At 37.5% G+C, this 16,085-nt stretch overlaps 1 protein-coding gene across 18 annotated transcripts in view; it reads right to left on the reverse strand.

Annotated features, from left to right (window-relative positions):
• The window catches only part of CKAP5 (cytoskeleton associated protein 5), a 107,019-nt gene that overhangs the window by 23,883 nt on the left and 67,051 nt on the right, over nt 1-16,085 (reverse strand). For all 18 annotated transcript variants that reach the window (XM_026004061.2, XM_026004066.2, XM_026004065.2 and 15 more), the window contains exons 19-28: nt 13,551-13,608; nt 13,337-13,462; nt 12,409-12,548; nt 12,067-12,241; nt 11,366-11,479; nt 10,149-10,277; nt 5,347-5,541; nt 4,831-4,966; nt 3,461-3,549; nt 1,268-1,393 (exon numbers count right to left, since the gene is read on the reverse strand). In XM_026004061.2, coding sequence (XP_025859846.1) covers nt 1,268-1,393; nt 3,461-3,549; nt 4,831-4,966; nt 5,347-5,541; nt 10,149-10,277; nt 11,366-11,479; nt 12,067-12,241; nt 12,409-12,548; nt 13,337-13,462; nt 13,551-13,608 — 1,288 coding nt within the window. The remainder of the gene's footprint in view (nt 1-1,267; nt 1,394-3,460; nt 3,550-4,830; nt 4,967-5,346; nt 5,542-10,148; nt 10,278-11,365; nt 11,480-12,066; nt 12,242-12,408; nt 12,549-13,336; nt 13,463-13,550; nt 13,609-16,085) is intronic.

The following is a 16,085-nucleotide window of genomic DNA, read 5'->3' on the forward strand; positions in this document are numbered from 1 at the left end:
GTCATACTTCTGGAAGCTTAACTCAACATCCTCTAGGAATAGAATATTCAGCAATTCTCACTAGAAAAAAAAAATCAATGCTCTATTAATGTACAACATGGTGGATGTTATTGGCACAATTTTAATAAAGGAAAAATTTGAAATATCAAAATTAAAAATGTACATCCATTCTAGTAGGAGTTTAATAAAGATATATTCACATATGTGCACAAGTACCCACATTCAAAGATGCTTACGGCAGAATAGTTTATAATAGTGAAAGACTAGAAGCAACCTAAATGTTTATATTGTGGGTTGGGGATAAAGAAAGGTACATACATATGACGTACCAAAGAATGAATGGATATATGCATAAGTTAATGTAATGACCTTTAAGATATTACAATCATTAAAAGAAAAAAGTAAAATACAGAACAAAGAGTATAGTATAGAGCATGTTCCCCGTGTGTAAAAAGCAGGCTATATATTTATACATATATGATTATATAGTATGAAATACTCATACTTCTGAATACACAAACACACTGGTAATATCTTCTCTGTGGAGGGAGACTAGAGGAAGACTTGCTTCTCATACTACATACACTCTGGACTTTTCATACTGCTTGACCTTTTTTTTTTTTTTTTTTAAAGATTTTATTTATTTATTCATGACAGACACAAAGAGAGAGGCAGAGACACAGGCAGAAGGAGAAGCAGGCTCCATGCAGGGAGCCCGACGTGGGACTCGACCCCGGGTCTCTAGGATCACACCCCAGGCTGAAGGCGGTACTAAACCGCTAGGCCCCCGGGACTGCCCCGCTTGACTTTTTTAAAAACAATGTACATATTTTGACAAAACATCTAACTGCCTAGTAACACCAAAACAACATAAAAAGAGAAATGATTGAAGCAGAAAAATAAGTCACCAAATCTGTCTTTTGAGGTGTCAGGTACATTAAGGATTAAGCAAGCAGCCTACTACAGATGTGTAATTCATAAAAATCAAGGAGTATTTTCCATTCTTTGATTATAAAAATTAAAACAATTAATGTTTCTTTCCATTTGGAGGAAGAATAGGCAATAATAACTCCATTCTATAGATCCTTTAGGAGCTAATGCTCCCATAAAGCTGTCCTGGAGAAGAAACAAGCTATGATTTATAAGCAAAAGGTTCAGTTCATTATTAGGTATTTCACAATGAAATGAATTTCATACAGTAAAGTTATTTTTGATTAGAAAAACAAAAAAGCAAAAAAACTCTGGAAAGTTCTTGTCCCTTCCTTACCTTTAATCCTTTTTCATCCTTTATTCTTTGCTCTTTTCCATTTGGAACAACAATGAATATAGGACCAGATTTGTCTTCATCCTCCTTTAAGCTGGTTTTGCTAGGTACTTTCTTCCCTTGTGCACTCTACAGCCAAAGTTCAGGGAACACTGGTTAGCTAGGCTACTAGTCTTTGGGAACATGATGTTATTACCCAGTAAGCGGGCATTCTATAAACCATGTACTCTCTATATTATACGCTCCATGAAAGAAACAGATGAGCAACAGAATCTTACATATACTATGTTTCTGTATAGGTTTTCCAAAAATGTTTCTCTCTTTCTTTTTAAGTAGTCTCTATGCCCAACATGGACTCCAACATAGGACTTGAACTCATAACCAAGAAATTACAACCTGAGCCAAAATAAAGAGTTGGATGCCCAACTGAATGAACCATTCAGGCGCTCTCAGAATTTTTTTTTAAAAAGATATTCTTTATTTATTCACGAGAGACACAGTGAGAGAGAGAGAGAGAGAGAGAGAGAGAAAGAAGCAGAGACACAGGCAGAGGGAGAAGCAGGCTCCCTGCAAGGAATCCAATGTGGGACTTGATCCTGGAATCATGCCCTCAAAAATGTTTTTAGTACATTCTCAAGTAACTGTGGGTTACCAAGGCATGTAATATAGTTGGAAAAACTCTAAAAAAAAGTCTATGACCCAGACCAATGACAGATGATAAAGATTTCATCCATCCATTCACGCAAGAGAGAGAGAGAGAGAGAGAGAGAGAGAGAGAGAGGCAGAGACACAGGCAGAGGGAGAAGCAGGCTCCATGCAGGGAGCCCGACATGGGACTTGATCCGGGACTCCAGGACCACGCCCTGGACTGAAGGTGGCGCTAAACCACTGAGCCACCCAGGCTGCCCGGGTCATAGACTCTTTATTGGACAGCTCTTTTCTTTCTTGAAAATCTTTGACACCATTTACAGCTTTCCACATTAATGACATTTTAAATGGCATTTATACATCTTAGTCAAGAAAGCTTTTCTGTTTCTCTTCATATAAAATGTATCTCTGTCACATCAATATAACTGGATATTCTCTGAACCTGTTTCTAGAGAAACTTGCTAGGAACATTTTAAATCATTATTAAAGTGGTTTTGAAAAATAACCTAAGATTCTGAATCTTTGTATCAGATAGAAGACAATAGCAAGCATTCAGAATATGTTTTTTTTTTTTTTAAGATTTTATTTATTTATTCATGAGAGACAGAGACAGAGTGAGAGAGAGAGAGAGAGAGAGAGAGAGAGAGAGAAGCAGAGGGAGAGGCAGAGGCTCCGTGTAAGGAGCCCAATGTGGGATTCAATCCTGGGACTCCAAGATCACGCCCTGGGCGGAAGGCAGGCGCTAAACCACTGAGCCACCCAGGGAATCCCCAGAATATGTCTTTAAAATAATATTTTATTTTCAAAACTGGCACCATTATTAATTATTAATGTAAATGTAGCAAAAGTCCATTATTTCTAGTAGGCCAGAATTTCTTTCTAGTTCAAACACTGAAGTCATTCAGTTAAAACAAGTATGAGATCATTTATGTGAAACTGCTTCATAAACTGCAAAAGACTGGGGAAAAAAGTATAGCATTAAGAACAGAGTCAAAAATACTTCAAAGCACTTGTGATCAAAATACTAAAATAAGCACTTGTTAAATTTGGGATGAGGACAGTGGGGAGGACAGGAAAAGAACAGCTTCACTGGACAGTTTAGAAGATAATTACCTATTTAAATTAACTCACTGAGTTAAAGGACCATGCATAGTGAAGGAAACAAATAACTGTAATATTCAAAGGAACGGCCAGAGTGCTCATTCTATATAAACATATAATAATAAATGTACTGGGGGCACCTGGGTGGCTCAGCTGGTTGAGTGTCCAACTCTCAGTTTTGGTTCAGGTCATAACCTAATGGGTCATGAGATGAAGCTCAGAGTCAGGCTCTGCGCTCAGCAGGGAGTCTGCTTGAGGCTTCTCTCCCCCTTTGTCCCTCCCCGGGCTTGGGCTTGCTCATACTCTCTAATAAATAAATAAATCTTAAAGAAAAATAAATAAATAAGAGTAGTAATGATCATAATTTGATCTTTTCTAATAGAATGACTCAGTGTACAAAACACACTTAAAAGCAATTCTACATCTAACTATGCAGAGTTAACATACCTTTGCTTTAGAGGAAACTCCTAGAGCTTTGGCCTTTTTCGGATCAGGCTTGGGTTCTACAGTGCTGGAAACAGAATCTTCAACAGGTGCTTTGAGGAAAAAAAAGGCATCTACTATAAATATAAACTCTAATATCACTTTATTCTGAGTAGGTTAAATATATAATGATGAAAAAGCTTACAGTTTTAAATGTGTCAATTTAGAAAGTATTTTCAATTAGATTTTTAACTCATCTTTTTTTCTGCCTCAATTACCTTTTTTTTTTATTTTAAAGATTTTATTTATTTATTTATTTATTTATTCATGAGAGACACACACAGAGAGAGAAGCAGAGACACAGGCAGAGGGAGAAGCAGGCTCCATGCAGGGAGCCCGATGTGGGACTCGATCCCGGGTCTCCAGGATCACTCCCTGGGCTGAAGGCAGGCGCTAAACCGCTGAGCCACTCGGGAGTCCCATGCCTCAATTACTTTTTAAGCATAACCCTAAGAAATTAACTCAATAAATTTCCATCTACTTTGCCAACAGTTAAGTTGAAGTTTTAAAACTATTTTCTAAATAACAGATAAAAAACCCTCTTTCCTAGATGGATACTTCCTGAAGGATAGGGTCTGTCATTGCTGATAGTATTTATTTACCATATAGCAATATTCCAACAAATGTTGTAATTGAATATATACTTTGATACCAACAGTTGTACACTGTAAAATTTCTAACCCTATAGTATCAATAGTTTCTACACCACCAAATGAATAACATTTCATTTAAGCAGGAAGTCTAGAGAAGTGGTTACAGATTAGAGTTTTATTTATACATGATGGAATTTTAACATTAGGATGAAGAAATCAAGAATTTTCTCTAAGAGATTAGTAAATATTAGAATGAATCAGCAAACGGGCAATTTAGTGGAAGAACTCATTTGGGAATGAGGAAGAGGAATTATATGCTGGTTCAGGCACTGATTGGTTGTCCTTGTGCCAATCACTTAATCTTTTGGGTTTACTCATCTCTTAATAAAGGGGATTAAACTAGATGGTCTCAATTCACCCTCTAACATTTAATAGCAGAAAATGTATGGAAACCTTAAAAATAGTACAGAACACTCATTTTCTGGAGTATTTCAATGTGCTATTCCAAAACCCCTTTTTGGACTTTGAAACCAAATTAATCATATTCATACCTTTAGCACAATTTCTAGCATATACTTAACAAAATGTTTGTGGTAGAAGGATAAGGAGGGAAGGTGGGAGGGCGGGAAAGAGGACCTAGTATCTAAGCTGTTAGGAAATACAGTAAGAAATAAAGACTCAATTTCTTTTTAGATTGCCCTATGCTACTTCCTTCCCCCTTAACCCTCTGAAAATAGTTACCTGAAGATGGCTGGAATTTGGCTGGAGCTGACCCTCCCATTGGTTTGGAACTTGCTTTAGCAGATGCAGCAGGCTTGGCTGGCATGTTAGCTTTGGCTTTCTCTAGCATGGCCAATACTTGATCTTTAGAAGTTGGCTAGGGAGGCAACATAACAGGAGAAGTGAGAGGCCACATACATGATACTCATACTATGCTTACTAACAGAGCTGCTGTCAAACACATCATTGAACTCCTAGTTTTGAAATACCTATGAAGTAAGGGAGGTGGCACACCGTACAAGAGAAGTAACACATTATGAAGTCATACTAAATTAGCTACCATTCTAGAAGGTTGTAATTTTTGCCCCTCCAGAGTCAGGTTCTTTGAGTTCTGTGTATTGTTCGATATTGTAGATTTGTTCTCATTGGGATTTCAAGTGCAACTCCTAGGAGATAATATGATCTCTTGCCTATATAAATTCATGTTCAATATTTTTCTAATGGCTTTTAACAGCAGCAAACCACAAGAAGTAGTACCTTTAGTTTCCCGGTAGCCTTGGCCATTTTCTCATATCCCAGATGCATCATGAAGAATGGCAAGGCATCTTGGGCCTTCTTCCGCACATCTCCATTGCGATCCTCCAGGCATGAATAGAGATGGGGAACACAAAGGATAAGGTCTGTGGGGGTGGAACGAAGAGTCGGTAGTTTCTCAGCCAGCCAGCCCAGAAGCTGCCAAAAGAAATAAAGACCAGTTATACACTTCAAGTGGAAAATTATTACTTACATCTTATGCTTTATGACTGCATCAGTACCAAACACTGAATTAGTTCTTACGCTACAACTTTCCATTATAAAATCAGTAATTTTCATTGTTCAAGAACTACGCTGTATTTAAATAATATACACAAAGATGACAATCTTCTTTAAGATAAGGACATGGTGGGCAGCCTGGGTGGCTCAGCAATTTAGCACCACCTTCAGCCCAGGGTGTGACCCTGGAGACCCAGGATCCAGTCCCCATCAGGCTCCCTGCTTAAAGCCTGCTTCTCCCTCTGCCTGTGTCTCTGCCTCTCTTTCTCTCTGAGTTTCTCATGAATAAATAAAATCTTTTTTTAAAAAAAAGAAAGATAAGGACATGGTTCTTTGGACCATACTTAGGCATTAAACTCTAAAGTTCTGGGGCACCTGAGTGGCTCAGTGGTTAAGTGTCTCTGCCTTTGGCTCAGGTCGTGATCCTGGGGTTCTGGGATCGAATCCCACACTGGGCTCCCTGTAGGGAGCCTGCTTCTCTCTCTGCCTATGTCGCTGTCTCTGTCTCTCGTGAATAAATAAATAAAATCTTAAAAAAAAAAACTCTAAAGCTTTACTTTTTTTTTTTTAATTCTTAAAAGCTTTAATAGTTCTTAATGTATTTTAAAGATGAACAACTTTTCACTTATCTTTTTAAAAAAATTCTAAGAATTTACCTAGTCAGAGAAAATGCAGACCACTTATCTGATCAGGGGAGGACAAGTTCTACCAGGACTTGTGTTTTCAGCCTTATATCAACAGTTTTTCTCTATTCCTTCAAAATAATTCATATCTCTATTTTTTTAGTTGAAGTTTGTATTGATAATTGTAGTCATATGGAGTTATATAAGAAATAACACAGATCCCATGCACTCAGTTTCCTCCAACAGTACACTTTATAAAATTATACATAGGGACACCTGGGTGGCTCAGTGGTTGAGAGTCTGCCTTTGGCTCAGGGTGTGATCCAGGCGTCCTGGGATTGAGTTCCCCACAGGGAGCCTGCTTTTCTCTTTGCCTGTGTCTATGTCTCTGCCTCTCTCTCTCATGAATAAATAAATACAATCTTAAAAAAATAAAATTATACTGTAGTATCACAACCAGGTATTGACAGATACAATCCACTGATCTTGTTCATAATGCCCAGCTTTGCTGTTGTCATTTTTGTCTGTGTGTATACTTACTTAGTGCTAGGATTTTATCACATATATTTTACTACATCTGACATCACAGTCAAAATTTTAAGCAGTTCCATTGTAAGGATCCCTCATGTTGCCTCCTTTATAACCACAAGCATCTCACTTCTCCCATTCCAATCCCTGGTAACTACTGATCTGTTCTCCCTTTCTAAAATTTGTAATTTCAAATATATTCAATAAATGGAATCATATGGTATGTAACTGGAGCTGGGTTTCACCACTCAACATAATCCCTTGGAGATTAATCTCAATTGTTGCACATATCTGATTCGTATATTGCTAAATAGTATTACTATACGGACATAAAACAGTTGGTTTAACCTTGCACCTGTTGAAGGATATCTGGGCTGTTTCTAGTTTTTTTGTATCATGAATGAAGCTGCTATGATTATCTGTGAATAGATGTTTATGCAGACTCAGATTTTCATTTTCATGGAATAAAAAGATTACAATTGCTGGGTCATACAGTAACCATATGTTCGGTTTTGGGGTTTTTAAAAAAGACTTGAGAGAGAGAGAGCGTTTGTGTGAGGGATGGGGCAGAGGGAGAAGGAGAGTCAGAATCTCAGGCAGATTCCCCACTGGGCCTGGAGCCCAACGTGGAGCTCAATCTCATGACCCTGAGATCATGACCTGAGCTGAAATCAAGAGTTGGACCCTTACTGACTGAGCCACTCAGGTGCCCCTTATATGTTAAGTTTTTGTTCTTTTTTTAAAAGAGACTTTATTTATTTATGAGAGACACAGAGAGGCAGAGGGAGCCTGATGCAAGACTCAATCCCAGGACCCCGGGATCATGACCTGAGCCAAAGGCAGACACTCGACCACTGAACTACCCAGGCATCCCACATATAAGAAACTGCCAAACTCTTTCTCAGAGTGGCTATACCATTTTACATTTCCTCCAGCAGAGTGTTCAAATTTCTTTGCATCCTTGCCAGCATCTGGTGTTATCACATTTCAGTAATTCTGATAGTTGTAGTGATATGTCAATATAGTTTTAACTTATATTTCCTCATGGCTAATAATACTGAACAACTTTCATGGGGCTTATTTGCTATCTGCATATCCTCTTCAGTGAAACATCTATTCATGTATTTTGACCTTTTTTTTTCTTTTCTTTTCTTTTTTTTTTTTTATGTAGGACTCAAACTCATGACACTGAGATCAAGAGTCGTATGCTTCACCAACTGAACCAGTCAGGTGCCCCATCTTTTGGCCATTTTCTAATTATTATTATTATTATTATTTTACTGTTTTGCGAATTCTTTACATATTTTAAATAATGGTTATCAGGTATTGAGTTTGCAAATATTTTCTCCAGCAGTGTACCTGCCTTTTCATCATCTTCACATGGTTGCAGAGTGTAAAAGTTCGTAATTTTTATGAGGTACACCTTTATCAATTCTTTCCATTGATAGGACTGTGGTTTTGGTGTCAAATCTAAGAATTCCTTGCCTGAAGAATTTCTATATCCTGAAGTTTTTCACTAATGTTATCTTTAAAAGTTCTAAAGACTTGGGGTGCCTGTGTGGCTCAGTTGGTTAAGCATCCAATTCTTGATTTCAGCTCAGGTCTTCATCTCAGTCAGGGTCAGAAGTTCAAATCCCATGCTGGACTCCATGCTAGGTGTGGAGCTTACTTAAATAAATAAAAGTTTTATAGATTTATGTTCTACATTTCAGTCCATGATCCAGTCTGAGTTCATATTTCTATAGGATGGAAGGTTTAGATTGAGGTTCAATGTTTTATCTACAAGTGTCAAAGGCTCTAGAGTCATTTGTTGAAAAGGCTAGCTCCTACACTAAATTACTTTGGTAACTTTGTCAAAAACTAGTTGATCACATTTGGTGGGTCTATTTCTGGGTTTTCTCTTCAGTTCCACTGACCTGGATCTGTCCTCTGTCTCCCAACCTCTAGGTCAGTTTCTTGATTATGTTAGCAATATGTAAGCCTTAATATATGGTAGAGTGATTATTTCCATGCTTTTCTTCTTTGTCAAGATTGTTTTACCTAGAATATAGATCTCAAAATAAACTTCTATTTGTCTATAAAAAAAAAAAACTTGCTGCAATTTTGATGGAAATTACATTAAACCTATAGGTCTATTTGGGGAGAATGGACATCTCTACATTGAGCCTTCCTATCTATGATCATGGCGTATCTCTCCATCTATTTAGGTCTTCCTTGAATTCTTTCATCAGCATTCTGTAACTTCCAGTATACACATTCTGTATTTGCTTTGCTAAGTGTACATCTAAGGATTTCATTTTCTTTGGAGTAATTGTACATGGTATTATTTTTTTCATTTCAATTTCCATATGTTCACTATATTATAAAGAGATGTGATTGATATTTGGGTGTTAATTTTGTATCCTACAATGTTACTGAACTCTTTTATTAGTTTACTTGTAGATTCCTTAGCATTTTCTGTGTAGATAGCCATGTTATCTGCCATTAAGGATAGTTTAACTTTTTTTCCAATCTGTCTTTCATTTCTTTTTCTTGCCTCACTGTAATAACTAGAACTTCCCATACTATGCTAATTAATAATGGTGAAAATGGACATTGTTTACAATCTTATGAGGAAAGCATCCAGTCTTTCACCACTCTTTAGATAAGAATGATATTATCTACAGAGGTTTTCTGTAGGTGGTCTTCATCAAGCTGAGGTAATTCTTTTCTCTTCTATTACTAATATGCTCAGAGTTTTTGTCTTGAACAGATGTTGGATTTTCTCAAATCCTTTTTTGTGCGTCAACTGATACAATTATACGACACAATTATACTTTTTCTTCTTTAGCCTGCTGGTATGATGAATTATACTGATGGATTTTTGAATGCTGAATTTATTTTTATGTTCTGATTAAAACCTTTTATTTTACCATTTCAGAGTTCAAGAAAAGAAAAAATTTCACAAAAAGTCTAGTCCTTTAAAAAATTTTATTGTTAAGGGGCACCTGGGTGGCTCAGTTGGTTGAGCGTCTGACTCTTGACTTTGGCTTAGGTCATGATCTGAGGGTTCTGGGATGGAGCCCCAAGTTGGGCTCCCCACTCAGCTGGGAATCTGCTTGAGGATTCTCTCCCCCCCGCCCCGCCTCTTCCCCCACTTAAGTGTGTGCATGCTCTTTCTTTCAAATAAATCTTTAATTTATTGTTAAAAAAAAGTATATGAAGAAAGGGAAAAAAAGAGGTACATGAGTATAAAAGTTTCAGGAATTTGGTTTCATTTTATTAACTGTTTCATAATGAAACTCATTCTATCCATATAAGTATATTTATTAGGTAGGTCATACCTCTAAGAAGGTAAAATTCATGAGTAAAGCACATCATAATTGTAGTACTTACCTCTTGCCTCAAGAAAGGATTTTCCTTTTTGAGCTCTTCAGAAAGATCTTCTCCCTCTAGCCATTCCTTCATGCCTGTCTGTTCTGCCCAAGCATTCACAGTTGCTAGTGCAGCAGCCCGAACATTGTTCTAAATGGAGAGAATTAGTAAAGATAATATCAGTTACGGTTTGAAGGTAGGGAGTGAAAAACTTTGTTGCTTTGGCAACATGAACAACGGAGGTTTCTTTAAGGTCCACACGAATATACTTGGAATCAACTTCTCTGACACAGAATTGAGTTCTACGGTAGTACTGAAAATCCAAAGTAAAGGAGAAACAAAATTCCAACTGTAAGATCCCATACTCCATTAAACTAGGCAAAAACAGTGACCTGGGCATAACATATCATGTAAAGGGAATAAACTCAGAGGTTTTGTTTTCTGAAGTTATGTCCATAGTTCTCTACTAAAGAATGTAACTCTACAGGGAAGAGAACTCATAATAGTTAGACTGAAATTACTAACAATTTACAGGGTAGAAAACTCATAATAGATTGAAATTACTAAATTTGCCTGAACACTTAGAATTTTCATATTTATGTGTTCATAGAATGAGGTCTTACTGACAGGAAAATATTAAAACACTCCAACTCCTTACATTAAATGAATTGCACAAAATAAAGACACATTCAAATATTCAATCTAGGGCTAAATATAAGAGGCTTGCATCTTTCGAGGAGACCAATTCTAGAACTGTGAAACTAAAGTGACAGAAAATTTTGCTCCAGCAGTTCAGGAGAACAAGGAAGAAAATAAATACATGATCTCAAAATTCATAAATGTATTCACTCTTCATAACAGTACTTAAAACAATGATGTCATAATCATAATAGCCAAATTTCTCAAGTCCATACTATATGAGACAGTAACAGGTACCTGATGTACAGACTGTTATTTTAGTTCTGAAGAATGAAATTTCACAGATAAAGAAACTGAACCTCAAAGAAGATAAATAACTTATCTAAGAGTCGTAAAGCTAGTGACATAATTGCTCACTTTATGAAGGTGAGCCTGGGAAGTAAAGATGTTTATCACTATTTTCCTCCTAATGTTCTTTTGCCTACAAAGTTTATAGATTGTTTATGTATACTCTTACACGCAGATGTAAGAACTGCTCTTAGCCCAAGAATGTGACTGGCCTATTCCAGAAGGGAGCTGTGGTCAGCAGTCAGGTTTACCTTGCTGTCTCCAAGAACTGTGATGATAGGGATGCCTAAGTTCTTCACATGCTGCTTGATGTTTGGGCCCATGGCTACTGCCAGTTGCTGGAGGATATTCAATGTCTGTTGCACCTGAGTGGGAAAAGAGCCAACACTTGATGTTGAAACCAAGAGCAAACTGTATTTAAAGTTTTCTAAGTCAGCTGGTAAGCAGTCAATGCAGTAGAAAGTTTCAGGCCTACTTAAAAGACAGGATAGTCAGTTTGTTATGATGCCATTCTAATTAGCTTATGAGTAATTTACAGGCAGTGGCCTCTCCTTTTATCATTAGCTCTAACACTGGAGTATTAGGATTTTAGACCAGAAAGGATAGTGCTTTATAATTTTAAAGGTAAAACCTAGCTTAAGAAAATCCTGTCATAAAAACCCAAATAAAAAAATTAGAAATTAAGCATGTTTACACAAATAACAAGTTAGTTTTATAGAAGGATATTTAATATAAGAGTCCTATAAAAAGGAAATCTGAGATTCATGAGAATTTGATTAATAAACCTGCCATCTACCAACCTACCTTGAGGCACACTTAAGAAATTAAAGGAGATTATTTCTAGTTCAAAGTAAAGTGAACATTCATTTCTTTTGCAGGTGAAGATTATTAAAAAGGAACTTCCTACAGGAAGAGGGAAGGAAAGAAAAGAATAGGCATATGTTCTACGTACCAATATTTTATTCGAATCATTGAGTCGACCTTTCAAGGCAGTTGGCAGTTCACCTATATTCGGCTGGATAAATTTTGCTTCATTGATAATACCTGCAACTTCATCAAGGCCTTCTTTCCTGATCTTCCAATTCTTGTCACTAATCTTAGACACCAACTCCGAAGTGATTTTATCACTGAAAAAACAGAAGACAGAATCTTTAATTCCAGACTCTTAAAGAAATGATGTCATAGAAGTATTCTTGACTGAGAAAAAGAAGATTAGCATTAAGAATTCACTACAAACCGCCCCCTCCTTCTCCCCCATTACATAAATCCAATAAACCATTTGCAACAAACCTACCTGATTTCTGTCCTCGGCAAAAGATCCACAACATCAGTGCCCACCTCATCTGGTTCATCTCCATCTTCTCCTTCATCTGTACCACTAATGCTGTGTTTGGAAATTCCTCTGGTTGGAGCAGGTGGGCTCTGTCCCTGCATCTACACACAAACAAATCAGTGAGGATAATGAACTTGATGAACGGTACAATAGCAAACAAGTTAGAGAATGGGCCTATGTTAAACTTTCATATTCCTTCATACCACTTAAAATTTACACAGTTTAAGAAAGGGGGGGAGGGGAGAACCTTAAGCAGGCTCTATACCCAGCACAGAACCTGACACAGAACTCGATCTCACAACCCTAAGATTATGACTTGAGCTGAAATTAAGAGTTAGATGGTTAACCAAGCAACCCAAAGAGTCCTACCCAACATATATTTTAATTCCTACACAGATCCCAAATTTGAGATTATATGGCAAAAGTTTTTTTTTTTTCAAAAGGTTTTTTTATACAAACCTACCAGAATCTGACTTTCCAATCATGAAGCTGTCTTTTGACTTGGATGCCCAAGAAGTATAGAGTAAGTCTGCCCAAACTCAGCAACTTTGGTTAGAAAGTTTATTCCAGGAAGACCAAGTTTCTGTTTTTATTTAAGCAATTTTAAATGTTGATATACTTTCTGAATAGGCAATACATTCAAATGTTTGATATTCCAAAGGTACAAAAGACATAAAGAGAAAAATTTCCCCTCCTTTACCACAGCTATCTAGTTGTCCTCCTCATAAACAAAGCCATCAATTTCTTATGAATTCTTCCCAGGGATACTTTATGCATATAAAAGCAAATACATATATAGTCTTAATTCCAAAGGGTTAAAAGCTTAAACTCAACTAACATGAGCATTCTCAAGTCTACTAATGGACTGTATCATTTTTGGAATCTTTACCTTCTCAAATTCTGCATCTATTTGGGATAGGAGGGCAGGCTTCTCATCCTCAAAGAACATTCGCAAAGAGGGACCAACATACAGATACATCACACCAAGCAGGGTGATGGCTGAAGTCCTCACAGCCTGGCAGACAAAACAAAAAGAACTTTCCAAATGAAAACAGAACCACAAAGATGGCTGCAATGTTCCTACATATGTGGTATGTACTCACTGGGTTTGTTGCAGCAAGAGCTGTCTTCACATTGCTAATGAAAGCTTTCACATTCAATCTAAAAGAAATAACATTTAAAATTAGAAACAAAAAAATGAAATCCTCAAAGTACTCAAGAGTTTTATAAAACCAGACTCTAGGACTGGTTCCCTTTGGCTCTGTCCTCAACTCTCACCTATTCTCTCTCCCCATTCATTTACAGGGAACATTATATACTGTCTACATGCTCATTACTCCTAAATCCCAGTGTTGACCTATCCTCTGAATTCTAGATTCATTCATACACACACACAGCCTTTTTAACACTTCCATTCGAATGTATAGTAGATGTCCCACATCTGTCAGGTCCAAAACTCTTGACTGTCCACACCCCAAACTCAAATGCTGCTCTTCCCACAATCTTCCCTACCTCAGTAGAGCCACATCATTTCATCATTCACTAAGGCCATCCTTCACTCTTCTCTCTCCTATACCCAGTAACCTGTTCAGATCTTTCAAATATATTCTGAGTCCTAATACTTCATCTCTACAAACTATGGCCAAGCCACCATATTTTGACAGGATTATTCCAATAGCTTACTAACTAGTCTCTTTGATCCATACTATCTGTTCTCTCCGACTACAGTTCAAATGATCCTATTACTTTTCTGCTTAAAATCATCTAATGGGGGATGCCTGGGTAGCTCAGTGGTTGACCGGCTGCCTTCAGCCCAGGGCATGATCCCGGAGTTCCGGGATCAAGTTCCACATCCAGCTCCCTGCATGCAGCCTGCTTCTCCCTCTGCCCCTCTCTCTCTGTTGCTCATGAATAAATAAAAATATTTTTTAAAAATCATCTAATGAAAAACAAAATCATCTAATGGTTTCCAACTTATTCAAAACCCGAGGCCCAATGTGACCTGGCCCCATTCTTTCTCACATCTTATCTCTTCCTACTCCCGACCCACCCCCCCAACTCATTCCCCTCTACTACCTACTGAAGAACAATCACTCCTTGCTATTTTCATTTTTTAAAATTTTTACGATTTTTTATTTGAGAGAGTGTGTGCATGTGTGTGAGTGGAGGGAGGGGCAGAAAGGGGGAGAGAGAGATAATCTTTTTTTTTTTTTTTTAGATTTTATTTATTTATTCATATGAGAGAGAGAGAGAGAGCAAGCGAGAGGTAGAGACAGGCAGAGGAAGAAGCAGGCTCCATGCAGGGAACTTGATCCGGGACTCCAGGACCACGCTCTGAGGTGAAGGCAGGCGCTAAACCACTAAGCCACCCAGGGATCCCCGGAGAGAGAGAATCTTAATCAGACTCCCCAGTCTGATATAGGGCTTGATCTCAAAACCCTGAGATCATGAGCTGAGACCAAGAGTCAGACACCTAACTGACTGAGCCATTCAGGCACCCCCAAATAATTGTGTCTTTGCTTGAATGTCATTTGAGAACCTCTAGGGTAGTATTTCTTTATTTGGTAGAATGTAGAAAACTATTTTGTTGGTTTTTTTTTTTTTTTAAGATTTTATTTATTTATTTGAGAAAGAGAGAGAGAGAGTGCGGACACAAGCAAAGTCAGGGGCAGAGGAATAAGTAGACTCTTTGATGAGGGAGAAGCCCAATGTGAGGCTCAATTCGAGGACCCTGAGATCATGACCTGAGCTGAAGTCACACGCTTAACTGTTTGAGCCACCCATGAGCCCCTAGAAAACTACTTTGTAAGACATTAAGAGGTATATAGTAAAAAACAAGCATGGCACAGAGAAAGGTAACATGGTATAGCAGTTAAGGTATTCTTTCTTAGAATCTGAAAGCCTAGATTCAAATCTTGGCTTTGCCACTTCAGAACTGTGACTTGGACAGATGACTCAAGCTTCCTGTGCCCCAGTTTCCACATGTTTAAAATGGGAATGACAATACCTCACATAGTTTTTATAAGAATTAAATGAAATGAATTATTATTTAGAAAGTGCCTGGCAAAAAAAAAAAAAAAAGAAAGAAAGAAAAAGAAAAAGAAAAAGAAAAAATGCCTGGCATAGGGGCGCCTGGGTGGCTCAGTCAGTTAAGCATCTGCCTTTGGCTCAGGGCATGATCCCAGGGTCCTGGGACTGAGCCTAAAGTCAGGCTCCTTGCTTAGCGGGGAGCCTGCTTCTCCCTCTCCTCCCTGTTCCCACTCTCTTGTTATCTCTGTGTCTCTCTCAAATACATAAAATCTTTAAAAAAAAAAAAAAAGTGCCTGGCATAAAGTAAGCTCTGTAAAATTTTGTTAAATAAACAAATGTGTTCAATATGCAAACAAGTTTGGGAAACAGTGGGTTAATAAATAAAGTTAGGTAAGCTTCTCTGTTGTTTAGGTAAACTTGAATTCACCAACATACATGACGGATCTCCAAACGAATGTGATTATATGTAGTAATTTCCAAATGTGTTTGACTAAAAATCCTTGGAACTGGCTTTTCTAAGGGATAGTTATTAACACTTATGGAAAGATAACTTAGAGAGCTCTAATGTTAGAGGACATAAAAATGCAGGAGCATGAACCAACATCAAC

The sequence above is a fragment of the Vulpes vulpes genome, chromosome 5 (genome assembly GCF_048418805.1).
Source record: "Vulpes vulpes isolate BD-2025 chromosome 5, VulVul3, whole genome shotgun sequence".
Classification (NCBI taxonomy): Eukaryota; Metazoa; Chordata; class Mammalia; order Carnivora; family Canidae; genus Vulpes; species Vulpes vulpes.